The sequence below is a fragment of the Budorcas taxicolor genome, chromosome 17 (assembly GCF_023091745.1).
Source record: "Budorcas taxicolor isolate Tak-1 chromosome 17, Takin1.1, whole genome shotgun sequence".
In the NCBI taxonomy this organism is placed as follows: Eukaryota; Metazoa; Chordata; class Mammalia; order Artiodactyla; family Bovidae; genus Budorcas; species Budorcas taxicolor.
This window is the reverse complement of record NC_068926.1, coordinates 2,326,845-2,354,145: the sequence shown is the minus strand read 5'-3', so window position 1 is coordinate 2,354,145 and position 27,301 is coordinate 2,326,845. Positions and strand designations below refer to the sequence as shown.

Below are 27,301 nucleotides of genomic sequence, written 5' to 3'. Positions count from 1 at the left end.
TAACAATTACTACTCACTGATATGATTAACTCTACCTGGAATTGGGTAAAGCAGTGCTTTACCCAAACTGCATGAAGTTCTAGATATCATCAGAAAAAATGACCTTTCTTTCATACCTTCCTTGCAATCATGCTTATTTTCATGCAGCACAAATCCATTTCGGCACTGACACAGGTAGCTTCCCACTGTGTTGACACACTCATGTTGACACCCGCCATTATCCTTAGAACATTCATCTTTGTCTAGCAAAGAGATAACCGCATAGATTAGTAAGTAACTTTATTTATTTATTTTAAAATTATTTATTTATTTATTTATTTTTACTTTACAATACTGTATTGGTTTTGCCATACATCAATATGAATCTGCCACAGGTGTACACGTGTTCCCAATCCTGAACCCCCCTCCCATCTCCCTCCCCATACCATCCCTCTGGGTCATCCCAGTGCACCAGCCCCAAGCATCCTGTATCCTGCATCGAACCTAGACTGGCGATTCGTTTCTTATATGATATTATACGTGTTTCAAAGGAAGTAACTTTAAAAATGAAGGCTATCAAAGGAGAGTCATTTAGTTGTAGTTAATATTGGCAAAGGGTAAGCTAAGTCACAGCTTTCCCTGTTCCCAAAATAAAGCAAAACAAAAAAATTATAGTGACTTAGTTCTACCTAGTCCTTGTTTAGCTTGGAGCCTTGTGCCATGAATTGAATTTCCGAGATCACTTACACTAGGATAACAACATGTAGTCCTCTTTCATTCCTCTATTGGAGAAGTTTTGAGTAGGGCAGAGGAAATAAAAGAATCTTTTTCTAAATAATCCTAAAAATGTATTGTCAATTTTTTAAATCAATTAAAAATTGTGAATAATTTGAATAAATGCAAATGGGGCATATAAATGGAGGGAAGTCCTTCACTATGGCATGTAGACAGAGGCTAAACAAGGTTCCAAGATTTGTGTGCAATCATTTTTTTAAATCACTCGTTATAACTACTGTAGCTGATTTTTTTCATTAACTTTGCAGTTATGCTTAGCATTAATAAATCTGGATATTTTATAAGATTCCAAGAGAGAAAAAAGCATCATTAGATTATCCTGAAGAAGAAACAATTAATATATTTTAAATTAGTCTACTCAAGCAAACCAGTTAATTAATAAGTAATTCCATAAAAGAGCTTTTAGTGTGCTAGAAGTAAAGGTTAGGATAGGAAATATGAGCTCTAAGAAATAACCAACAAATTCACTACAGGGAAACAATCCCAACTCTATTAGCAGGCAGTCAATTCAGTGAGAGGCATCAGCCACCATATTACATTGCTTAGCAGTCATTCCATGAATGGCTTGTCCATTAAAGTCAAAACTGGCCTCTGCTCCTGACACATAGATATGATGGTTCTTCACTCAAACCTTCCCCACTCCCATTGCACAGAGAACAAAATGCCACATGAGAGTCACATCAGAGATTAGGCTGAATTCAAAGTTACACTGTCAACTGATTTTTCTAGTGAGAGTTTGTGAGCTCATGGTGGCACACAAATAGCAAATGCTATCTTTGCTTGTTTTAATCACATCAGTATTCCCCCTCTGGAGATGGGTGTAGGAAAGACATTTTATCCAAGAATCTGATACTAATATTTGTGAATACATTTATTTTTTTCCATTTCAGTGACAAATAACATGGTATATCACACACATGCTCATGGGATATATTCATGTGTTGGCAATATCAGAATATACATACAGGCAGACTTGAAATTTTTAATGACATATCAGGATAAATATATCTGCAATTTAAGTGTCCTCTACTTGTCCTTAAGACTTCCATAACACTTTTAATACTTAATATTGAAGCTAAGCAAATAAGAAAAAAAAACATAGAATAAATAAAATTTATCTCTAAAAGAGTATCAAATATGTGTATAAGAAATCAGAAATTAATAGAAAGTAGCCTTGCAAGATTAATTTTCAAGAAGTCCATAATTTGGAAGTACTATTACCTTAACTGTGAAAACTACAGGTGATGTTTGCAAATGGCCCATGCGGAAAGGATGAGGGGTGAACTAGACTCCCTACTCCCATGCTGTTACTACCCGTATTTCCTAGTTCAGACAAGCAGGAGATGATTTACATTTCTTATTTTAATATGCCTTTCCAGGGGCTGTTTACTTAAGATGCTTTGGAAACATACTTCTTTATGAGTTGATGCCAAATACACTGTTATCACTGTAAATGGAAAGAGCCAGTTAAAAAATTTCTGGTGCTAGAATTACTCTGAAATATATACATATTTCTTATAAAATATTTATCTAATGATTGTTTGGTAATCTTAAATTCTGATATAGTGAACTATGGTTGTACTCTAGGTCAAAAAGATTTTTGAGAGTTAGTTGGAAATCTAACAATTGTAAGCACTTTACATTTAAGAAATTAGTTTACATTTGCAATTGGCTGGTAAACAAGTTGCTCAGTGACAAACCTATCGGAGACCACCTGAGTCATCCCTTCATTTGGATCTGTTAGATGGCATGCATGAGAGACAAAAAATGTTAAAAAAGAACACAGGTTAATATGCTAAATTTTTCAACCCATAATCATTTTTTAATGAACATAATTCCAAAACATAAAATATTTCTAACATTTAAAGTTCACTGTAGTAGAAATATCATGTTCCTACATGATATTTCTAAGGAGAGTTATTTTCTTTAGATTTGATAGAACATAATCTGATTTGTAGTAATGGTAAGTACAGAGAAATAAAGTTGAAAGTGAAACAATTCATATTTGAATAATAGTTTTTGTAGCCAGTTTTTCATATTTCTGTTGTGCTGGAAAGATAATAATAATTTTAAAATAATTTTTAGAGGAGGAATAAGAAAATGAGGAACAAGAGGCAGAAGAAGATTTTATATATCATACTAAGTATCTTATTATTTTTCAGTGTCCCAATTAATTAATGTTTCCTTCTTCCCTACATCAAACATTGTTTAATATAATCAATGTCACATGAAATTAAGAGTTACCAAGTATATTGCTGGGATATATGTGTAAGCTAATCTAAACTAAGCTTAAATTCAAAACTGGGCAAAAAAGCAGCATATAAAAGTCATCATACCCAACAAAGCAGGGTATAAAAATGCCCATACATGCCAAATAGTCATTATGAAAAGAGAAAATTTCAGTAAACATTGGAATACTTGAAATTATCCAGACTTTCTACATCATGCAAAGAAAGCTATTTATTTAATTTAATATCAGTAAAGATTAGTTACACAAATATATTCTGAATTTTTTATAAAAATTATCAAATTTGAGGGAAAAACATTAGCAAATATAATTCTGTTTTCATTTTCTTTCCTTTTTATCTTCTTAGGACACAAACTACAAATATTTTGAACAATGAAAATCCCAAGGAAGAGAGAAGGAAGGAGGATGCGGAGTTTTAAAAATTTCTCAGACTGTGTATTTTTGAGATTAGTTGTTTGTCAGTTGCTCAAAAATATACAAGCAACTCATGCAGCTCAATTCCAGAAAAATAAACGATCCAATCAAAGAATGGGCCAAAGAACTAAACAGACATTTCTCCAAAGAAGACATGCAGATGGCTAACAAACACATGAAAAGATGCTCAACATCACTCATTATCAGAGAAACGCAAATCAAGACCACAGTGAGGTACCATTTCACACCAGTCAGAATGGCTGCAATCCAAAAGTCTACAAGCAATAAATGCTGGAGATGTGGAGAAAAGGGAACCCTCTTACACTGTTGGTGGGAATGCAAACTAGTACAGGCACTATGGAGAACAGTGTGGAGAGTCCTTAAAAACTGGAACTAGTACTGCCTTATGACCCAGCGGTCCCACTGCTGGGCATACACACCAAGGAAACCAGAATTGAAGGAGACATGTGTACCCCAATGTTCATTGCAGCACTGTTTATAATAGCCAGGACATGGAAACAACCTAGATGTCCATCAGCAGATGAATGGATAAGAAAGCTGTGGTACATATACACAATGGAGTATTACTCAGCCATTAAAAAGAACACATTTGAATCAGTTCTAATGAGGTGGATGAAACTGGAGCCTATTGTACAGAGTGAAGTAAGCCAGAAAGAAAAACACCAATACAGTATACTAACGCATATATATGGAATTTAGAAAGATGGTAACGATAACCCTGTATGCGAGACAGCAAAAGAGACGCAGATGTACAGAACAGACTTTTTGACTCTGTGGGAGAGGGAGAGGGCGGGATGATTTGGGAGAATAGTATTGAAACATGTATAATATCATATAAGAAATGAATCGCCAGTTTAGGTTCGATGCAGGATACAGGATGCTTGGGGTTGGTGCACTGGGATAACCCAGAGGGATGGTATGGGGAGGGAGGTGGGAAGGGGGTTCAGGAGTGGGAACTTATGTACACCCATGGTGGGTTCATGTTGATGTAGGGCAAAACCAATACAGTATTGTAAGGTAAAAAAAGAAAAAAGAAAAAAAAATTCTCAGACTGTCTGTGTAATGAATTCAATAATTGATAATTCTGTCAATGATTCATTCGAAATTTTCTAGCATTTTCATACTGTCAGCATGGGATTTTAAGAACTGTTTTTATTAAAGAGAAATAAATTTCTTATTGAGTAGAAATCAAAACATTTAATTTTTCAGATGGAAATTAACCTCCTTCTTTGGAATGGACATATCTGATTTCCATTCCTTAATGTAGATGAAGGAAAGGTCCATTATTAGGGAAAAATGAGGTGGCATTTTCCCATCAGAGACCTGTAGAGTATCTCTGAGACTAAAAGAGACCATCAGTCTATGAATAATACATACTGGATGGAACTGAACCTGTATCAAGTTCTTGCAAGATTCAAAAATAAAAATTTTCTCTTTGCGGAAAGCTTCCATGTCTGTAGGAAAAAGAAGTAAAGGGTCCACGTACCAGAATAGAACAATATATGAGCAGATACACTTACAGTAAATGCTCAGATATAAAACAAACATCTTACACACTCATGCACATACACATACACAATACATCTCATGCATGTGTGCATGCATACAAAACACAGTTTTCAACACAAAACTGTTGAAAAAATAATCACCTTCAAATGAGCACTGATAAGCTCTATTGAGAGCAACAATTCAGACAATTTGCTCTTTCTATAATATGCAAGTATTTAAATATAATTAATCATGAAACTTGGAACTAGATTCAGAATCATAGAAGAGCTTTAATTTTGCTACTACTTGAAATTAATCTCACTAATATTTAAAGTTTTGTTAGGATAATATCAGGTTGAATTTATTCTAAAAATATCTATGACCTTCCCATGAGAAAAAAAAATAGTGTGTAGGAGAAACAGTGTAAAGAAATATCTATAAACATTGAAAGATGGATAAGATGAGAATCAGCGCAGTTGAAATCACTTGAATACAGAGAAAGAAAAATCACACAAATAATTTTATCTGACTCCTGTATTTGTAACAGACATAAATGAACTCAGAGTCAAGAAATCTGGGCTTTAATGAGCTTATCCTTTAAGTCATCATTGCATCTTTTTACCACTACAGGGTTGCCTAAGAAGGTGGAAGGTCTATGTGCAGTTCTCATTGCCTGAAGTTATTTGTTATATTATTTCCAAATAACAAACACTGTGATTAAAGTAAAACTCAGGTTTCCCAAATGTTATTTTTACATGCATAAAATCCTACTAATATTTCCTTTAAGTTTAACCTATTTAAGGAAAAATAGTCTTGTTCTTAGAATACAGTTAATTTTGCTTAAGCACTCAAAGTAAGTAAACTATATCAAGAACACCTATGCAGATTTGAATAACTGTATTCAAATACAATATCATATAAAATTGTTAGGCTTTACTTCATATAAAGTAATTATTGTTCATTTAAAAACAAACCTCATTCATTCATAGAAAATAACAGTAATATATTGTTGAACCAGCTATCTTCTAGAAAATGTCTATATTATTAGACATTTTGTCTAATATATTCCAAAATACCTAAAAATTTAATAGATATGTAATTTAATATCATGTTCAAATAACCTTAGTTTTATAGTCATAATTTCCTTATTTACTTGTACTATTTCATTATATTACTTTATAATACACCCTTAATATCAGAAGTAAATAACACTAATTTTTGTAGAGGAGCCTATGAATATTCTGCTGTATAAAACAATAACTTCTAGATTTTCAAACTATAGCATGAGTATTTTAAGACATTAAGAATTTGTGCAATGATTTCTTACTTTGCTGAACATGAAAGTGACAGAAATCTGTACTATTTTGCTAATAAAGTCTTGGAGTCATTCTTCTAATTCTATTTCTTAGGTCTATAAAACGCTTATTGAAAATCAAAGGTATATGAAAACATTAGTAAAATCTCAATATGATTATTTCATAAATATTAACAGTTGTATTTTAAAAATAATGCTATACTTTAATTTCATTTTATTCATTAAAAATCTAAGTATATTTCCTTGTGGTTTTTTTTTCTGTTTTTTATTAAATTTTTATTTTTACTTTATTTTACTTTACAATACTGTATTGGTTTTGCCACACATTGACATGAATCCACCATGGGTGTACATGCGTTCCCAAACATGAACCCCCCTCCCACCTCCCTCTTTCTTGATGTATCACTTGTTTGCAAGAAAGCTAGAACATATTTTTAAATAACTTTCCTTTCTATATAGTATAAATTCACTTATAATAAATTGAATTTCTTGATAAAACTTTTGGGGAAATTTATGTGGAAAATAGCTAAACACAACATACTTCTCATTATGTTTTCATAAATCATAACCACTTCTGAACTTTTTAGAGAACTGGTTATAAGCAGAAACACTTAAGAGTATGTCTACATAAAAAATTTCTGGATTAACATACACAATGCAGCAAATATTTATTCAATTGTCTATAACATGTTACAAACTATGAAAATAAAAATTAGAAAATTTAACTTAATGAAAACCACATATTAATAGTATTAATTTGTATTAATACTTATGAACTAATCAATAGATGGATTTAAAGTTTCACAAGTTTCAGAATAATGTTTTTAAGAGGAATAATTTTGAAATTGGGAAATTTAGGGAATTTCACTGATGTTTACTTATTTTCTTAAAATGTAGGGGCTTTTAATCAAATTTCAGCTCTTTAAGAGGGAATTTTTAATGTGAATTGGTTCAGTATAAGTCATTCAGTCATGTCCAACTCTTTGAGACCCCATGTACTGTAGCCCACCAGGCTCCTCTGTCCGTGGGATTCCCCAGGCAAGAATCCTGGAGTGAGTTGCCACTTCCTCCTCCAGATCATTAACCTTATCCACTTCCAAAGTAATTGTATGAAAATATTGCCATAACAATTTTGTGTTGTTTTTGCTAGCCTTTGATATATCTGATTAGAATGTATATATGATCTAAGTCAGCAAATTTGGAAAACTCAGCAGTGGCCACAGGACTGGAAAAGGTCAGTTTTCATTCCAATCCCAAAGAAAGGCAATGCCAAAGAATGCTCAAACTACCGCACAACTGCACTCATCTCACTCGCTAGTCGGAGAAGGCAATGGCACCCCACTCCAGTACTCTTGCCTGGAAAATCCCATGGACGGAGGAGCCTGGTAGGCTGCAGTCCATGAGGTCCCTAAGAGTCGGACACGACTGAGCGACTTCACTTTCACTTTTCGCTGTCATGCATTGGAGAAGGAAATGGCAACCCACTCCAGTGTTGTTGCCTGGAGAATCCCAGGGACAGGGGAGCCTGGTGGGCTGCTGTCCATGGGGTCGCACAGAGTCGAACATGACTGAAGTGACTTAGCAGCAGCAGCAGCAGCACATGCTAGGAAAGTAATGCTCAAAATTCTCCAAGCAGGGCTTCAGCAATATGTGAACCGTGAACTTCCTGATGTTCAAGCTGGTTTTAGAAAAGGCAGAGGAACCAGAGGTCAAATTGCCAACATCCACTGGATCATTGAAAAAGCAAGGGAGTTCCAGAAAAGTTTCTATTTCTGCTTTATTGACTATGCCATAGCCTTTGAATGTGTGGACCATAATAAACTGTGGAAAATTCTGAAAGAGATGGGAATACCAGACCACCTGACCTGTCTCTCGAGAAACCTGTATGCAGGTCAGGAAGCAACAGTTAGAACTGGACATGGAACAACAGACTGGTTCCAAATAGGAAAAGGAGTACATCAAGGCTGTATATTGTCACCCTGCTTATTTAACTTATATGTAGAGTACATCACAAGAAATGCTGGGCTGGAGGAATCATAAGCTGGAATCAAGATTGCTGGGAAAAATATCAATAACCTCAAATATGCAGATGACACCACCCTTTTGGCAGAAAGTAAAGAACTAAAGCGCCTGTTGATGAAAGTGAAAGAGGAGAGTTAAAAAGCTGGCTTAAAGCTCAATATTCAGAAAACTAAGATCATGGCATCTGGGCCCATCACTTCATGGCAAATAGATGGGGAAACAGTGGGAACAGTGGCTAACTATTTTTTTTTTGGGGGGGGGGCTCCAAAATCACTGCAGATGGTGATTGAAGACATGAAATTAAAAGACACTTACTCCTTGGAAGGAAAGTTATGGACAACCTAGACAGCATATTAAAAAAGCAGAGACATTACTTTGTCACCAAAGTCCATCTAGTCAAGGCTATGGTTTTTCCAGTGGTCATGTATGGATGTGAGAGTTGGACTATAAAGAAAGCTGAGTGCAGAAGAATTGATGCTTTTGAACTGTGGTGTTGGAGAAGACTCTTGAGAGTCCCTTGGACTGCAAGGAGATCCAAATAGTCCATCCTAAAGGTGATCAGTTCTGGGTATTCAGTGTAAGGACTGATGTTGAAGCTGAAACTCCAATACTTTGGCCACCTGATGCAAAGAGCTGACTCATTTGAACAGACCCTGATGCTGGGAAAGATTGAGGGCAGGAGGAGAAGGGGATGGCAGAGGATGAGATGGTTGGATGGCATCACTGACTCAGAGTCTTGGGTGGACTCTGGGAGTTGGTGATGGACAGGGAGGCCTGGCGTGCTGCGGTTCATTCGGTCACAAAGAGTCGGACATGACAGAGCAACTGAACTGAACGGAAGACAGTTGTATTTGACAATTGCATTTCATAGGGCTATTATTATTAATATCCTAACTTTAAGTAAAAAATTATTAAACTGGGATAAATGTCCATGGATTCAGTGTACCTCCAAGCTCATTTATAAAAAAACTATGAAGAATGGATAACATACATTTAAGCTAATCCACCTTGAAAGTCTGTAATACGCATGCAACATGAGAGTACTGATACCTGAGAAGAAATGTGCTTTGAAGCCCTTCTTGGATACAGTATTGTCAGATTTGAATTCTATTCTCATATTGTTGAAATGGGATGTGATCACTTCAGGCACTTCAGCACCACAATATTTGCCATGCAATTTAGACTCAGAAGATAGACCACTCCAAATCTCCACATAATCATACTTGCATACCTGGAAATAAACAGGTTACTGTAATCACCAAATTTGAAAGCATCAGATAATTGACAGCTATTTTTAAAAAATTTATTATGATTTTCCCTTTTCACTCCTGTGGGTCAAACTGGATTAACAGATCCAAAAATACAGACTTTAAGAAAACTGAAATGAGTGATGAGTATTTGATTAACAATACATACGATTTGAACTCTCCACATTATGTATGCCTTGTAATATGTCAACCTTAATTACTGTTTTTTTTGTGATATTAATTAGGTAATGAATAAGCAAAATGTTGCTAGGAAAAGTGAAATGAGTGTTCTATCTACTTTGCTACCACTGCAACTTTTATTTAGAGAGGGCTATGACACAAAAATAGAATAATGTTACTGAGGCTAAAGTTGTTTCCTATTGACTTTCCTTTTGGATATCAATATAATGAATGAAACAGTGAAGTGATAACATAACCCAGTATTTTATAAGTCAAGAATTTGCTCATGCCTTTATTTGAAATAGCCAATAATTTAAACTATGAAAATGCACAGAATTTTTTAAACAATATTTCACACATAACCTCATCATAAGTTTGAGATTTCCAGGATATGTTAGCGTCTGTAAAGCCTCCTTCCATGAATAAAGACTGCTATTATGAGAAAAATGTCTTTAACCACAATGCACCATTTATTTAAAACCATCTACCTATCTTCCTCATAAACATAAACTTCTATCCTTTGAACTTCTACCAACTAGTGAATCAAAATGCCCTTTCTGCCATAACTAACAGCTTTAGGGAAACTCAGAAAGTAGAAGCCATTCAATACTAAGCTCACCTTACATCACAGAACTGGTAGGAAGAGTCCCATTTTCAAAAGTGCTGCTCATGTGAAAGCTTTTCTAAGATTACTGAAAAAAGGCTTTCTTAATTTTAATATTTCCCTAAATTTCAGATAATTATTAAAGAAAAATGATGTTTCATGTGGATAAAGTATGTGAGAAAAATAAATTGCAGTAGTTTTTCCATCATAAAACTTATACATGTTGTGAAGAAGACCTCAAAAGGTCCATAGAAGTCTAAAATTGTACAGTTCTCTGAAATATCAGTTCATTGCATTTCAGACTAAGTCATGTCCAACTCTTTTTACAACACCATGGACTACAGCCACTCCAAGCTCCTCTGTCCATGAGATTTCTCAGGCAAGAGTACTGGAGTGGGTTCCCATTTCCTTCTTCAGGGTATCTTCTAACTCAGGGATCAGACCAGTGTCTTCTGCATTGTTGGGTGGAGTATTTACCACTGAGCCTTTTGGGAAGTCCAACTTGAAAGCCATTAATAAGAGACTAAAAATGCACACAAATGCCTTGACTACTACAAATAAAAATCTTTAAAAATGATTTAAAAAGTAAGAAAAGTGGGAGGGGTAAAGAAGAAACAAAGATACATATACAATACAAAATTACAGCATAAAACCCACAATTATCACCAATAATATTACCCAGGAGTACAGATACATTGGGCTTCCCTGGTGGCTAAGTTGGTAAGGAATCTGCCTGCAATGTGGGAGACTCAGGTTCAGTCCCTGGTGGGGAGGATCCCCTGGAGAAGGAAATGACAACGCATTTCAGTATTCTTGCCTGGGAAACCCCAAGGACAGAGGAGCCTCGTGGCCTACGGTCCATGGGGTCACAAAGAGTTGGACACAACTGAACGACTAAACCGCCACAGATATATTATATTTCTGTTCTCCACTTATTTGCAATCATTCAGTAAATATACATCAAAACAAAATACATTTTATGAGTGAATTGTATCATACTTTTGACTCTTAATTCATTTTAAACTGGGCTTCCCTGGTAGCCGAGCTGCAATTCAGGAGACCCTGGTTCAATTCCTGGGTTGGGAAGATCCCCTGGAGAAGGGATAGGCTATCCACTCCAGGATTCTTGGGCTTCCCTGGTGGCTCAACTGGTAAAGAATCTGCCTGTGATGCGGGAGACCTGGGTTTGATCCATGGATTGCGAAGGTCCCTTCGAGAAGGGAAACGGCTATCCACTCCAGTATTCTGACACGGAGAATTACATGGACTCTATAGTTCATGGGGTGGCAAAGAGTGGGCACAACTGAGCAACTTTCACTTTTACTTTTTCATTTTAAAATAAATAAAGAAAAAAAGTTTCTGGGAGAAAAGAAGTGAAAGTTAGAAAGAGAAAAGGAAACAAAATACAAAAACTCAAACAAAAAAAACCAAAAAACTTTTGTTTCATTTCCTCTGGACTTAAACAATATTGACCAGTTACACAAGACACAGTTCTAAAACCTGTCATTTCTAGGGCTGACATTTTATTTGAATCTGATGCTTGTGTACTAGCACATAGGAATTTTCAAATAAATGATTTCACTTGTTTAAAAGGATGCTTGGGGCTGGTGCAAGGCGATGATCCAGAGAGATGATATGTGATGGGAGGTGGGAGGGGGATTCAGGATTGGGAGATTGTATACACCCGTGGTGGATTCATGTCAATGTATGGCAAAACCAATGCAGTATTGTAAAGTAAAATAAAGTAAAAATAAAATTTAAAAAAAAAAAGTGATCACCTAACAGAAAGTTGGACTTTTACTATGTTAAACTATAAAGGTAAAGAAAGGAAAAAGGGTCAACCAGATGCATCTTTTATTGAGGTTAAAAATTCATCTTTGTGAATCATAAGCATATTCATAATGCAAAATGAGTTATATAATGAAAATATATCCATTTCCGCTAGTGACATATACGAGGTTCTTCCAAAAAGGAATTTTTGTTATGATCCAACAAGTGAATTTCGGTTTGTTTTTTTAGAAAAGTCTATGTGACATGACCCTAATGTTTTAATAGTACTTCAAAAAACAGGAAAATGCTGGGGAGTAATTTTCAATCTCCTAGAGACAGTCTAAATCATCCAGTGCCAACAGGAATTATAAGCAGTTGCAGAAATGAGAAATAGAGCAAAAAAAAAAAAAAAAGACTAGAGTATCTACACTATCATGCTTGTTTCTTGTCTTCTCTCCCTCTTTCCTGCCCTCCCTGCTTCCCTCCCTCCCTCCTGCCTTTCCTTCTTTCTTTCCTTTTTCTTTTTTAGCTTTCCAGATCACCACTGGAGATTTCTAAAACACTTTATAAAAACATATTTATTATTCACTTACTTCATTGCCTTCCAATTCAAAAAACTCAAATTTCATAGAAATTCTGTACTGTGTTGGTGCGACCACTTGCCATATACAGTGTTTGTTGGGAGGGTACTCCTTGGGCCATCCTGGAGTGGTTATAGTGCCATTCAGCTTTGTGAGAAGTCCGCCACAAGCCGCTGGAAAGAAAGAAAAAGGAAAGTTTCTCCTAAAAAACTCTCCCATTCTTAGCACCTTTCCACTAATAATCAAACATCTCAGCATTAAGTTTCAACCATCTTCTGAATTTTTCAAAATCTAGAAAACTGCAGTCTTTCGTACAACATATTGAAACATCTAATCCCATTAGAAAGTGTTATTTTGCAGGTTTGGAGCCAAGATAGTGATTGCTGAACTACAAGAAAGTGATGGCAGAACTACATTTTAAGCCTTTTAAAGTTGTCTGAGCAATATAAAGAACACAGTGTCAGTTTTCTTATCTTTTCAGTTCAGTTCAGTCGCTCAGTTGTGTCCGACCCTTTGCGATCCCATGAATCACAGCACGGCAGGCCTCCCTGTCCATCACCAACTCCCGGGGTTCACTCAGATTCACGTTCATCGAGTCAGTGATGCCATCCAGCCATCTCATCCTCTGTCGTCCACTTCTCCTCCTGGCCCCAATCCCTCCCAGCATCAGAGTCTTTTCCAATGAGTCAACTCTTCGCATGAGGTGGCCAAAGTACTGGAGTTTCAGCTTTAGCATCATTCCTTCCAAAGAAATCCCAGGGCTGATCTCCTTCAGAATGGACTGGTTGGATCTCCTTGTAGTCCAAGGGACTCTCAAGAGTCTTCTCCAACACCACAGTTCAAAAGCATCAATTCTTTGGCGCTCAGCCTTCTTCACAGTCCAACTCTCACATCCATACATGACCACAGGAAAAAACATAGCCTTGACTAGATGGACCTTAGTTGGGAAAGTAATGTCTCTGCTTTTGAATATGCTATCTAGGTTGGTCATAACTTTTCTTCCAAGGAGTAAGCGTCTTTTAATTTCATGGCTGCAGTCACCATCTGCAGTGATTTTGGAGCCCAAAAAAATAAAGTCTGACACTGTTTCTACTGTTTCTCCGTCTATTTCCCATGAAGTGATGGGACTGGATGCCATGATCTTCGTTTTCTGAATATAGAGCTTTAAGCCAACTTTTTCACTCTCCTCTTTCACTTTCATCAAGAAGCTTTCTAGTTTCTCTTCACTTTCTGCCATAAGGATGGTGTCATTTGCATATCTGAGGTTATTGATATTTCTCTTGGCAATCTTGATTCCAGCTTGTGTTTCTTCCAGTCCAGCATTTCTCATGATGTACTCTGCATAGAAGTTAAATAAGCAGGGTGACAATATACAGCCTTGACGTATTCCTTTTCCTATTTTAAAACAGTCTGTTGTTCCATGTCCAGTTCTAGCTGCTGCTTCCTTACCTGCATACAGATTTCTCAAGAGGCAGGTCAGGTGGTCTGGTATTCCCATCTCTCTCAGAATTTTCCACAGTTTATTGTGATCCACACAGTCAAAGGCTTTGGCATAGTCAATAAAGCAGAAATCGATGTTTTTCTGGAACTTTCTTGCTTTTTCCATGATCCAGCGGATGTTGGCAAGTTGATCTCTGGTTCCTCTGCCTTTTCTAAAACCAGCTTTAACAACAGGAAGTTCATGGTTCACGTATTGCTGAAGCCCTGCTTGGAGAATTTTGAGCATTACTTTACTAGCATGTGAGATGAGTACAACTGTGCGGTAGTTTGAGCATTCTTTGGCATTGCCTTTCTTCGGGATTGGAATGAAAACTGAACTTTTCCACTCCTGTGGCCACTGCTGAGTTTTCCAAATTTGCTTGCATATTGAGTGCAGCACTTTCACAGCATCATCTCTCAACTGGAATTCCATCACCTCCACTAGCTTTGTTCGTGGTGATGCTTTCTAAGGCCCACTTGACTTCACATTCCAGGATGTCTGGCTCTAGATGAGTGATCACACCATTGTGATTATCCAGGTCGTGAAGATCTTTTTTGTGTACAGTTTTTCTGTGTATTCTTGCCACCTCTTCTTAATATCTTCTGCTTCTGTTAGGTCCATACCATTTCTGTCCTTTATCGAGCCCATCTTTGCATGAAATGTTCCCTTGGTATCTCTAATTTTCTTGAAGAGATCTCTAGTCTTTCCCTTTCTGTTCTTTTCCTCTATTTCTTTGCATTGATCACTGAAGAAAGCTTTCTTATCTCTTCTTGCTATTCTTTGGAACTCTGCATTCAGATGCTTATATCTTTCCTTTTCTCCTTTGCTTTTCACTTCTTTTTTTTTTCACAGCTATTTGTAAGTTGTTACCTTTTAAATGGATATAATATCTATACCATATGATAGCTGTAAGCATTCATAAACTGATATGTAAGGAACAATACAGCCTATTGTAGTATGACCAAAATCAATTGCTTATTTCCCCCAACTCTTTCATTTTTTTTTTTCAAGACAAGAAACTCTTAGGAAGAGTTAGTTGAGCTAGCAGGCAAGGTAAACTATAGTAAATAGAGCATATTTGTTACTCCCAGAACTCCATTTAAACTGGTTTTCTTTCCCTTTTGGGTGATCCATTTAAAAGAGGTACTACAAGGAGATCAAACCAGTCAATTATAAAGGAAATCAACCCTGAATATTCATTGGAAGGACTGATGCTGAAGCTGAAGTTCCAAATTTTGGCCATCTGATGCAAAGAGCTGACTCACTGGAAAAGACCCTGATGATGTGAAAAACTGAGGGCAAGAGAAGAAGGGGGTGACAGAAGATGAGCTGGTTGGATGGCATCACTGACTGAATGGACATGAGTTTGAGCAAACTCCAGGAGATAGTGAAGGACAGGGAAGCCTGGGGTGTGGCAGTCCATGGGGTTGCAAGGAGTCCGACATGACTGAGCAACTGAACAACAACAACAACTATTTATGTTACCTCTAATTCTTATTGATAGTGAGATTAGGGAAATTAGAGTATTTAAAAGCAAGTTAAGTGAAAGGAAGGACTTCCTTTATAGTTCTGTTGGTAAAGAATCTGCCTGCAGTGCAGGAGATCCAGTTTCGATTCCTGGGTTGGGATACTCTGGAGAAGGAAATGGCAGCCCATTCCAGTGTTCTCACTTGGAGAATCCCGTGGACAGAGGAGCCTGGCGGGCTACAGTCCATGGGATCACAAGAGTCAGACACGACACAGCTACTAAACCACCACCATCAGTGAAAGGAATGTATTATACACAGTTCATAATTAATTCCTAAGGAGTCAAGGGTTAGCTAAAGTAACTGGTCTCTTTACTTGCCTTTGTGTATGTATGCATATATATGTGTATCTGTGTATGCATGTCAACTAATATAAAGATTATCATATTTATACATATATTTTTAAAGCTACTGGTACTTGCAGGTTTACCATATTTGGCATATTTCTAAAGTGTAAAAATATTTATGCTAGGAGTCACATAGAAATAGCCAGATAACTTTCTTTTTATCTTGTATGCAATATCCTCTATTTTAAAGATACTGTATTTTCTTTGTAACTGTGTCTATTTTATTCTTGCTTAATAGGGAGGCAGAAAGAGAGAAAGAGAATGAGATTACATGAGAGAAAGGCAGGGGTAGGGTTTCAGGCAGGGAACACCATGTGCAAATCCAGCCCCACCTTCGCAGGTCCTTCTGTCGGGTCCCAGTTCATAGCCAGGCTCACAGGCACACTGGTAGCTGCCCAGCGTGTTCAGACAGTGCTGCTCACAGCCGCCATGGTCAGGCTTGGCACACTCATCTTCCTCTGTAAAAGTGGCAACAATTAGAGAACAGCTATTTCGTTTTTATACACTAATGTGCAAAATTTTTTGAAGATGTGATGTTTAATAGTTTTGGACGAAACTGAAACAATTGATTTCTTCAACAAAATAACAGGAAACATTTGCAAGCCTTTGATGGATGACATATAAGAATCCATGTCACTGCAATCTAAAAATTGTGTGAGAATCAGAAGGACTGGGCCAACTGATGATCACCTTATCTCAGACACAGCGTATTTTTTTTTTTTTTTAATTTAAACTTAAAGGTGATTACTAAGATGTAGAGATTTTTCAGAATGAAATAGAAAACTTACTGAAAGAACATGAATTCATCTGTTCATTTCATAGTATAGTTTGCTAGGTAGCCTGAAAAATGCTTTTAAAGAAATAGCATTATTAATAAGTAAATTATGGTGGCAAAAAAATTAAAAAGGAAAACTAAGAAAATTTCTAGACCTCTTTCAATTAAAACATTCAGTATTTTTTATAGAGAGATATTGATTCCGAAAATACATAATTCCATATTTTATAAACATTAATAATTTTAATTGTATGTAGTAACATAAAAAATATACAAAATAGACATGTGAAACATATATATTAGTCTAAAAAAACACGTGTGACAAGGTACTTCATAATCTCACTCTCTAGGAATAACCTACTCTGAATTAAGAAAACAGTAAAAAATATTCTCTGGAGAAACTGTGTATCATCCAACACTAAGCATTTTGATAACCAAATACAAACACCACATGAGAGACTCTTATAGTATATTTCTTCTACTACAAAATATAACTTGTAGGGAAGATTTAAAGTATGCAAATGAATATTTTAATGAATACTTTGAATACATATACCCTAAGTGCCAAGGTTCTCTGCCTTTCAATTCAAATGATGAATAATACCCAGGGGAAATCAATTTGTTCTTTGAATAACAGAAATGTCTAGATATTCTTCACACTTTGACATACACAACTGAATTCATCACTTATTCTTTAAAAGGTATCACAGAGGAAATTTATTTTCTCTATTAAAAGAATTTTATTCTACAGTAACACAGTTAACCTAAATGTCTTTGAATTTTCAAGGAGCAAATCTGATGCCATTATTTACAATGAAACAGCTTTCTTTTTACCCTACAAATATACATCATGCATGGGACATGAAAATAAAATAAAATTCAAAATTAAAGATAATCAGTAATAATTCTTTGTCAAAAAGACATTTTAAGGGATCAGAATATTCTACTAAGGAGGCCATACATTATTTGTAATGTGGTAGAATGCTACTCTCTAAGGGAGGGCATAAAAGTGCTCCCACCTGGAAATAAATTGATGAAATATATGTCAGTAATCCCCTTCTGGTTATAAACTTTTTGCTGATTATATTGCAAATATTTCCTCTTATGTGAATATCCCTTTCTGGATTTTGCTATTTTGACTGTTTCCTAAAAAACAGACGATAGAAAATCCTAATGGATTTCCTATCCTGTGCTACAAATCTCTAGATTCTAGTTTCCTTTTTTTTTTTAACCAGTAAACTTTTCCATCAAAAATCATAAAAATATTGATATATTTATGAAGACTGCATACTTCAGCCTTCAATATTACATTACTCTATTTCTTCCCTGCCTCACAGCTAAATACATTTACTACATAATACTACATTTATCATTGACAAAGAGAAGCTTACATTTTAAATGATTCTAAATTACCTTTAAAAAAATTGGCAGCAAACCCTGCCTTGTTCACAGTTCCATCAGAAACAAACTTCATCCACAAGGTATTGGAGGTAGATCTGATATCTTCAGGTTTATCATAACCACAAAAACGTCCTATCAAAGGACTACTTTCATTGGTTCCATCTCGAACTTCTAGGTAGTCATAGGCACAATTGTCATGTCTTTCAATCTGTAATAGTAAAAATATGAGATCTATCTCATTAATAGACAAAACAATTTCTATAAAAAGAGCATTATGTATTCTCAGTGATGTGATACTAACACAGCCATATAACAAATTATTTACACAAAAGAGAGCATTTCTCATGAATTATGCATGGTAATATCACACTGTCAATGAATAAAGGGTTTATTAATCTGGTAAAGACAGAGAGAGAAAATATCTATGAAAAAATGCATCCACATGCATTAGGATCATAGAAGTTAGCTGCCTTTTAAAATGGAATAAAAATAAAAGTAGTAATTCTTTGGAAAACAGAATTTTAAAAATTCCAGATTTAAAATTATCATTAGAAATCTGGGCTAGATATCCTATAAGCAATGCATAATTTGTTCTGAAACATAACCAATAATTATAATAATTGCTCATAGCTGATCAACAAAACCATTATTTTATCAATAGACTGAATTCATATTTTATTGACAAATGTTGCATAGTTTCAGGTTATACATATCTTTCTGAAGGAAAATCTGATGATATGAAATTACAAGTCTTCTTAGTCTATGAATCCTTTATCCATAGTTAGCATAGCTGTGAGTGAGATGACTCCACTATGGAACTAGCACTAGTTGCCCTCTCAGAGTCACAAGGGCTTGCTAAATGAGCCCTTTTACCCCAAATCTTTCCTTGCAACCTGTGCATCCTTGGTGAGCTTAATCTCTTTCCTAAACAACTAAATGCAAATATTAGCTCAGACTATTGGCCTATAAGGGGCCTTCTACGTGGCTCAGTGTTAAAGAATCTGCCTGCCAAAGCAGGAGATGCAGGTTCAGTTAATAGGTAGGGAAGATCCCCAGGAGAAGGAAATAGCAACCCACTCCAGTATTCTCGCCTGGGACAACCACGAACAGAGGGGCCTGGTGGACTACAGGCCATGGGGTCACAAAGGGTCAGACACAACTTAGTGACTAAATGGCAGCACCTCAAGCAGCAGCAGCACTGGCCTTTATAAAGGAGTGACATTTGTTTTAGCCTTAAAATACTAAAAAATCTACAAATTGTTTTATAAATTATAAGACAATTTTTAAATAAATTCTTGCTCCTATATTTTTTTATAAAAAATGACTAATCCTAAAATCTTAGTAGAGTCAACTACTTATTAAGTATTTGAAGCTGGAAAGCATAGTCATCTACAATTAATAAACCATGAAAAGTATCACATCTTTTCAACCATCATTCAACATACATTTCACTCATTTATGGAACTCTCCTATCACAAAACAAATGTCAGGGAACATGTTCATTCAATGAAGTACAATCTGTAAGCATGAAACTGGTGGCAGAGTTGGTTGAAGTAGTCATTTCCTGATTTGTCAATACATTAGCAATGATAGTCTTCACATTAGGCAGCATGAAGACAAACAAGGAAATATATTTTGAAGCGGATTTGGTTAGAACTAAGTACTGCATTTGCTGCCACCCTTTTCCCAATTACAAATTAGAATCATTCATTTCTTCATTAAATGTTCACTGCCTGGTTCTATGCTGGGCACTCCTCTCACTCAGTATGCATAGTGTGCTTAGCATACTTCTCACTGCTCAGCATGCATCATTTGTCAAAGTAATAGAGCCTTGCACTCCTGGAAATTATCCTGGTGGGTAGAGAGCAAAGGAACAATAAACAAGGTAAATCATAATCTTAAAATATTAGAAAGTAATATATTCTATAGAAAAACACGAAGTGAAAGAAAATAGGAAGTATGAAAAGTGGGGGTGGGGTGAGTGAAAGTTGTGATTTTAAATTATACTATCAGTAGGAGCTCACTGCTGTTGCTGCTGCTGCTAAGGCACTTCAGTCGTGTCCGACTCTGTGCGACCCCATAGAAGGCAGCCCACCAGGCTCTGCAGTCCCTGGGATTCTCCAGGCAAGAACACTGGAGTGGGTTGCCATTTCCTTCTCCAATGCATGAAAGTGAAAAGTGTAAGTGAAGTCACTGAGTCGTGTCCAACTCTCAGCAACCCCATGGACTGCAGCCCACCAGGCTCCTCCGTCCATGGGATTTTTCAGGCGAGAGTACTCGAGTGGGGTGCCATTGCCTTCTCCAGGAGCTCACTAGGATTCATAATTCTGGGTTTTTCTCTAAAAATGTACTATCTTTGTGTGTGGAATTATGGGAAAGAATTGGAAAACATTTAACATTAAAAATGTCTCACTTTTAACTTTCTATTATTTTATTTTTTTATAGTGATAAAATTTTTTTTTAATTTTTATTTTCACCCTATTTTACTTTACAATACTGTATTGGTTTTGCCATCACTTTTAAAGCATACTTTTGCAACCGTAGCTATTAAATAGGAAGGTGAGGGCGAGCTAGTAGTTGCACGAGGAGTGAATTAGTCACCAGGGGTGACAAGGCTAGCTGACCAGGTAGGACATATCTTCTTCTCTCAGCCTAACACACTGTCTTAAAAATCAGAATTCTCTATAAATATGAGGACATTTCCAGATGGCCAAAGGCTATTCTTTGGCTAAGGGGACATATAAAATAATATTTGAAACTCTCAAGGTATACAGCTTGATAGAAGAATAAGTGAAACTGAGCAATAACAAAACTGTAGGGAAAATAACCAAAGGTCTCAGCAAGCCAACCTATCTTTACCTGCTTGAGCAACACAGAATGAACTGCCTGCAACTCATGAATCATTTTGGAAGTGGAGGAAAATGTTATATCAGAAGAGGAAAGGGAATGAGAACACACAATGAAGAAAGAAGCTGCCTGCCATAGAAGGTCAATTAACAGAAAAAAATCACATTGTTTCATATTAGAAGTCATACCAGAGGTAAAAAAAAAAAAAAAGAGAAGGCTAATTTAAAAGGGTTTGGGCTTTTAATTACAGTATGAAGAAAATGAGATAGACAATACTGAAAACAAATTACACTTCATCAATGGTTAAAAAGAAACAGGATAATGCATATTTCCCTGTATATAAAACTCACTTTGTTTCTTTAACAGTTACACAAAAGGTCTCTTTAAATTTATAGCATATTCACTAGTTACACTTAGTAAAAATTTTAAATATTTTGTATGATGTGAAGTGAAGTTGCTCAGTCGTGTCTCACTTTTTGTGATCCCGTGGATTGTAGCCTACCAGGCTCCTCCATCCATGGAATTTTCCAGGCAAGAGTACTGGAGTAGGTTGCCACTTCTCCAGGGGATCTTCCCAACCCTGGTCTCCTGCATTGCAGGCAGACTCTTTACCATCTGAGCCACCAGAAAAGTCCATTTTTATATGATACACAAAGTGTAAATATCTCATGGGTAAAATGTATAAAAATGATCAATTTTAAGATGGATTCTACCAGTACTTATTTATGAATTACATGTTACTTACATATTAAGTATCATGCACTTGGTATCTTGGGTTAAACAACAGAAATGTAAACTATAGTCTCACATAGCCAGTGCCACAGTTGTTGACCCAGATAGCTCACCTGTGACTTCCATGATTCTTGTTTACACATTTTTCTAGGTTAATTACATTAATCCTAATGTAATATCAGCACAATAAATCTGCTCTATTGGTGTTAATTACAATTAATATCTCTTTAACTATATCTGCATAGCAGTAATGATGGTGAGCACAAATGAGAGTTTGAGTTATGTTATTTATGTTATTTGTGTGACAGCTTTAGAGAATGGTGGTGGTAGTTTAGTCACCAAATTGTGTCCTAACTCATGTGACCCCGTGTACTATAGCCCTCCAGGATCCTTTGTCCATTGGGTTCTCCAGGCAAGAATACTGGAGTGGGTTGCCATTTCTCCAGTACAGAGAATAGACAGAAATAGATATGTTCAAAGCTAGAAAGTGGATAAGTTCCTTGATGTTACATTACATTAGGTATAATGGGAAAAAGAACACCGAAGTCAATAATTCATAAAGACAAAAAAAGAAAAAGTTTCTTCTTGCTTTGAAGCATGGACATAGTGCACAGATCTGGAATCTGAATGCAATGTCATGTACAATTACACATGTAGCAAATACGATGATGAAACGGACCTATTACAGACTTTAAGGCAGTCAGAGTACAAACCATATAGGGGTGTGGCAAGTTTATCTTAAAGTAAACAGACCTAATATGTATATATATAAAACAATAAAAGTGATCTTAAGCTCTGAAGATTTTTTTTAGGAAACTGATGTGTAAATGGTACTGGAAGTAGATCCAATACACAAAGAAGGAAAAACAAGTACAAAGCTTAGGCAGAAGAGATGGACATTACACGTCATTATTAAGTTGAGGGTCCATGTCTTTACTGGTATGTTAGAGAAGAAGCAGTTCTTTTATTTAGCAAGATCTGAAATCAATTAAATATAATTTAAAGTAGCCAGCCTCTGATTCTAACACTGCCAGCCAGTACAGAGCTCTGTGGTCAGTGATGCGGGGAGCTCTGAAGGAATGCTAACCGTGGAGCAAGATATCAGGCCCGGGCTTCAGGGCCATTCACACACTGTGCTTTCATTTTATAATCAAATTTGCAAATAAATTTGACATTCCAAAAACATCTACTGCAATATCTAGTTATTTGTGAAAACCTCTGAAACGTCCAAATTTCCTAGGGAATAGTTTTAGTGAAAGATTTCCCATACTCCTTGAAAAATTGAAAATAAAATTACCATATGATTCATCAATTCCACTTTCAGATATACATTTGGAAAACTGAAAGCAGGGTCTTGGAGAGATATTTGTGCATCCATGTTAATAGCAGCATTATCCATAATAGCCAACGGGTGAACACAATCCAAATATCCATCAGAGGATGAATGGAAAAGCAAACTGTGGACTATACATACAATGGGATATTAGCCTTAAAAAGGAAGGAAATCCTTTCATGTGCTATGGCATAGATGAACCTTGAGGATATTACAGTTAGTGAAATTTAAAAAGTCACACAAAATTCAAATACTGTATGATTTTACTTACACGAGGCACCTAGAGTAGTCAGATTCACAGAGACATAAAGCAACAGTGATTGCCCTGGGCTCGGGGGAGCATGGATGGGGAATTGTTGCTTGCTGGATAAACAGCTGTAGTTTTGCAGCATGAAAATTCTAGAGATTGATTACACAATGTGAATGTACTTAACTCTACTGTGCGTACATATGTTATATCTATTTTACCGTAATAAGTCTTCAGTGAATGGTAGGACATAATTTCAAAATATAATTAACACTATAACTACATAAATGATGAAACTTTTATAGTTAAAATAATTTAAAATTCTATACACTTGTATAATATCATATATGAAATGAATCGCCAGTCCAGGTTCGATGCATGATACTGGATGCTTGGGGCTGGTGCACTGAGACGACCCAGAGGGATGGTACGGGGAGAGGGGTTCAGGATGGGGAACATGCGTATATCTGTGGCAGATTCATGTTGATGTATGGCAAAACCAATACAATATTGTAAAGTAATTAACCTCCACTTAAAATAAGTAAATTTATATTTTAAAAATATTCTATACTTGGAGCAATTTTAAGTCATTAATGTTGCTTTAGGGGAAGATATTAAAGAAAAATATGACTAACAAAAACAATCAAAATTAGCATGTGTTATTAAAAATAAATTAATTTTAATACTTTGAAAAATATAGTAAAGTCATGATAAAGCTATAACAAAAGGAATTTTAAATAAAAAGGAAAAATGTTTAATAGGATGGTTATTTAAAATGTACTGTCATGTTTAATATTTTATTAATTAATATTATTTTTATTAGTACTTCTCTAGGGGATCTTCCTGAACAACACTGAAGGACTGAACCTGCGTCCCCTGCATTGCAGGCAGATTCTTTATTGCCTGAACCATCAGAGAATCCCTTATTAATACTATTTGTACTATTAAGTGCTATTAGTACTTAATGAATATTGTCAACTAAAAATTGTCACTTGCTATTGGCACTTGCCATCTACCTCTACAAGGATTAAATCATATGCTTCTGCAGCTTCTTATTTTCAATACTCCCTGAAAGGAGTTCAGGGTGGAAAGTACAAATGAGTTACTCTGTACTTGAGGTGGGGGTAGGATGGTGGAGAACTAGGAAAGACAGGTCTTCAAATAGATGTTTTCAGGAACTGATTTTACAAGCCCAATTCTTGTATCTCCCTATATCTAGAAAAGCACTAAAATCCTTCATGGTGATGACTATTGCTCCTGACTAACAAAAGCTTCATGAGACTGCTGCTGCTGCTAAGTCGATTCAGTCGTGTCCGACTCTGGGCGACCCCATAGATGGCAGCCCTCCAGGCTCCACCATCCCTGGGATTCTCCAGACAAGAACACTGGAGTGGGTTGCCATTTCCTTCTCCAATGCGTGAAAGTGAAGTCACTGAGTCATGTCCAACTCTCAGCGACCCCATGGACTGCAGCCTACCAGGCTTCTCCATCCATGGGATTTTCCAGGCAAGAGTTCTGGAGTGGGGTGCCATTGCCTTCTCCTTCATGAGACTAGTAGAAACCTTTTAGAAAATTGTGTGCTTGATTGCATGCCTTCTCCTATTAGGACTGCAGACTCTGAGAGAGACTGCTCCAAAGAGACAAAGGGGAAAGGTCAGCATAGATGTTATTTTGGTGAAGGGAGAATGCATGCAACCAAGCACACAACACGTGTATATCAGTGGCGGATACATGTTGATGTATGGCAAAACCAATACAATATTGTAAAGTAATTAACCTCCAACTAAAATAAATAAATTTATGTATAGAAAAAGATGCAAAGAAACCACTAACAACTCTCACACTGTGCATATTTTTTAATATAAATTTATTTATTTTAATTGGAGGTTAATTACTTTACAATATTGTATTGGTTTTGCCATATTTCAAATTTTTAAGTAGACAATTTTGATACTAGAGTGGAGAAAAAACAAACATGATCAAATATATGGAAATCAAAACCATAAGGTGTGGTTAGGTTTAATTTCATATGATTCAGGTTTTTCAATGCTGCCATTTGATTTTTTTTCTTCACAACACAGTAATTTTTAACTCACTCATAAATTTAGTAAAGATTCATTGAAAATCTATAATGGCCAGATAATAAATATACACTTGATAGTATATAAACAGTGATAAATAAACAGACATGTCCCTGACTGATAGATATTTATTGATTAAATAATACAAATGTACAAATGACAATAGTTATGAAGGGAAAGAATTTAATGCTATGAGAGAATATATATGCTTCATTTTGCTAGCAAGACAAAATGGGTGTGAGTTCCAGGCCATAGTGCTACCAATTAAGAATTGTGTGACCTTGGGCAGGTTTATTTAATCTAATCTTTCAGAGTAGACTGATAGCCTAAAGTATTCAATAAAATTATGGAGAGGTATTTAATTCTCTTTTATAGTTATTAACCAAAACAATGGTTAGGGAAGGCTATTATCTACTCCAATATCCTGGCCTGGAGAATCCCAGGGACTGTCTAGGCCATAGGGTTGCAAAGAGTCAGACATGACTAAAAGACTTTCACTTTCATGAATACATTAATATATTATTAGCCAAATATCCAAAGAAATAGTGCAGGGCAAGCATAAAAATGTTAACTAATTAAGATCTCCTTGTCTTGGCTTTCTAGTTCACTCACAAAGATGAGCCTACTTAATTTAAACTAATATATAATATTTAAAGGAGTTAAAGGACTAATCTTAACTGAGTAATTCATAAAATACAGTTGACCCTTGAACAATGTAGGAGTTAGGGGTGTCAACCTAGCGCAGTTGAAAAACTGGAACAGCAATCTCTGCCTCATAAATAAAGGAACTGATAAATGACTCACTGAAGAGAAAGAGGCTGAAGCAGTTTGGAGATATTAGCCATTTAAACCTTAGTTTTTTGACTTTATATATTGTGATCTCTAATCAAACACAAACTGCATACAAGTCAATAACTATAGTTCAGACCTGTGTTGTTCAGGGTCAACTGTGCCAAGATTTAAAAAAAAAAAAAAAAAGAAAAGAAAACTTTTGTATGTGGTTTAGAAAGTTGCTAGTAAAGATGAGGAAAAGTATTACACACTATGGTTTTCAGAAGCAAGGTATAACCAAATCAGAATGTATAGAAAAACTGACAAGTGCCTCAAGTGTAATCCCACATAAATAAATGTATGTAAGGATTTTAATTAAACATAAGTAAGCTCTGGATTTGTTTCATTTATTTTCTGCTTTATTGACATTTCATTGAAGTTGTATTATAGTCTCTCCAACTTTTTCTCTTATGTATTTCTGCATACTGGAAGTGCTCAAGTGAAGTAGTAGTATCAAGCCTGCTTTACCAACACTACTGTTGAAAAGAAGACATGTTCTTCAAAATGATTTTAGACACTATTTACATTCCTGTACAAATTCAGTTCAGTACTGGTGTTAGGATGAATGTATTAGTAACTACTAGAGAAGAAAATTGTCCCAAAGGATATGATTATAGATATATTAGTACTCATTACCACCCATATAGCGTCCTTTCCTGCTCAAACATACCTGAAATTCATTAACAAAAGCACTTGTTCAGATTTCGTTCTGTACTTACAATTAAAATCTAAGTAGCATTAGGAAAGGTGAATATTCATGACATAAATTCACAGAAAGGCATAAATAATGAACAGCCAGAAAGTTCTTTGTAGTAGATTTCAGTTAGAACTAGCTTAAGGGCCCTTTTATCTGAAAGGGGAGAGAGTAACACAGGGAATAAAAAAAGTTACAAAAATAGAAAGTGTTTGAAAAAAAATCAAAGACTGATATCAGTAAATAAAAATGGTTTTGTCATAAAAAGACATGAAACACTGAGAAACAGTAAAGACCATTTTAAAATTATACATTTTCAATATAAAATGTATAAATGGTATAT

At 35.6% G+C, this 27,301-nt stretch overlaps 1 protein-coding gene across 1 annotated transcript in view; it reads right to left on the bottom strand.

Annotated features, from left to right (window-relative positions):
- The window catches only part of TLL1 (tolloid like 1), a 325,786-nt gene that overhangs the window by 39,078 nt on the left and 259,407 nt on the right, over positions 1 to 27,301 (bottom strand). The window contains exons 13-17 of the mRNA XM_052654737.1: positions 18,206 to 18,401; positions 16,350 to 16,475; positions 12,677 to 12,837; positions 9,333 to 9,513; positions 117 to 242 (exon numbers count right to left, since the gene is read on the bottom strand). Of these exons, the coding sequence (XP_052510697.1) occupies positions 117 to 242; positions 9,333 to 9,513; positions 12,677 to 12,837; positions 16,350 to 16,475; positions 18,206 to 18,401 (790 nt within the window). The remainder of the gene's footprint in view (positions 1 to 116; positions 243 to 9,332; positions 9,514 to 12,676; positions 12,838 to 16,349; positions 16,476 to 18,205; positions 18,402 to 27,301) is intronic.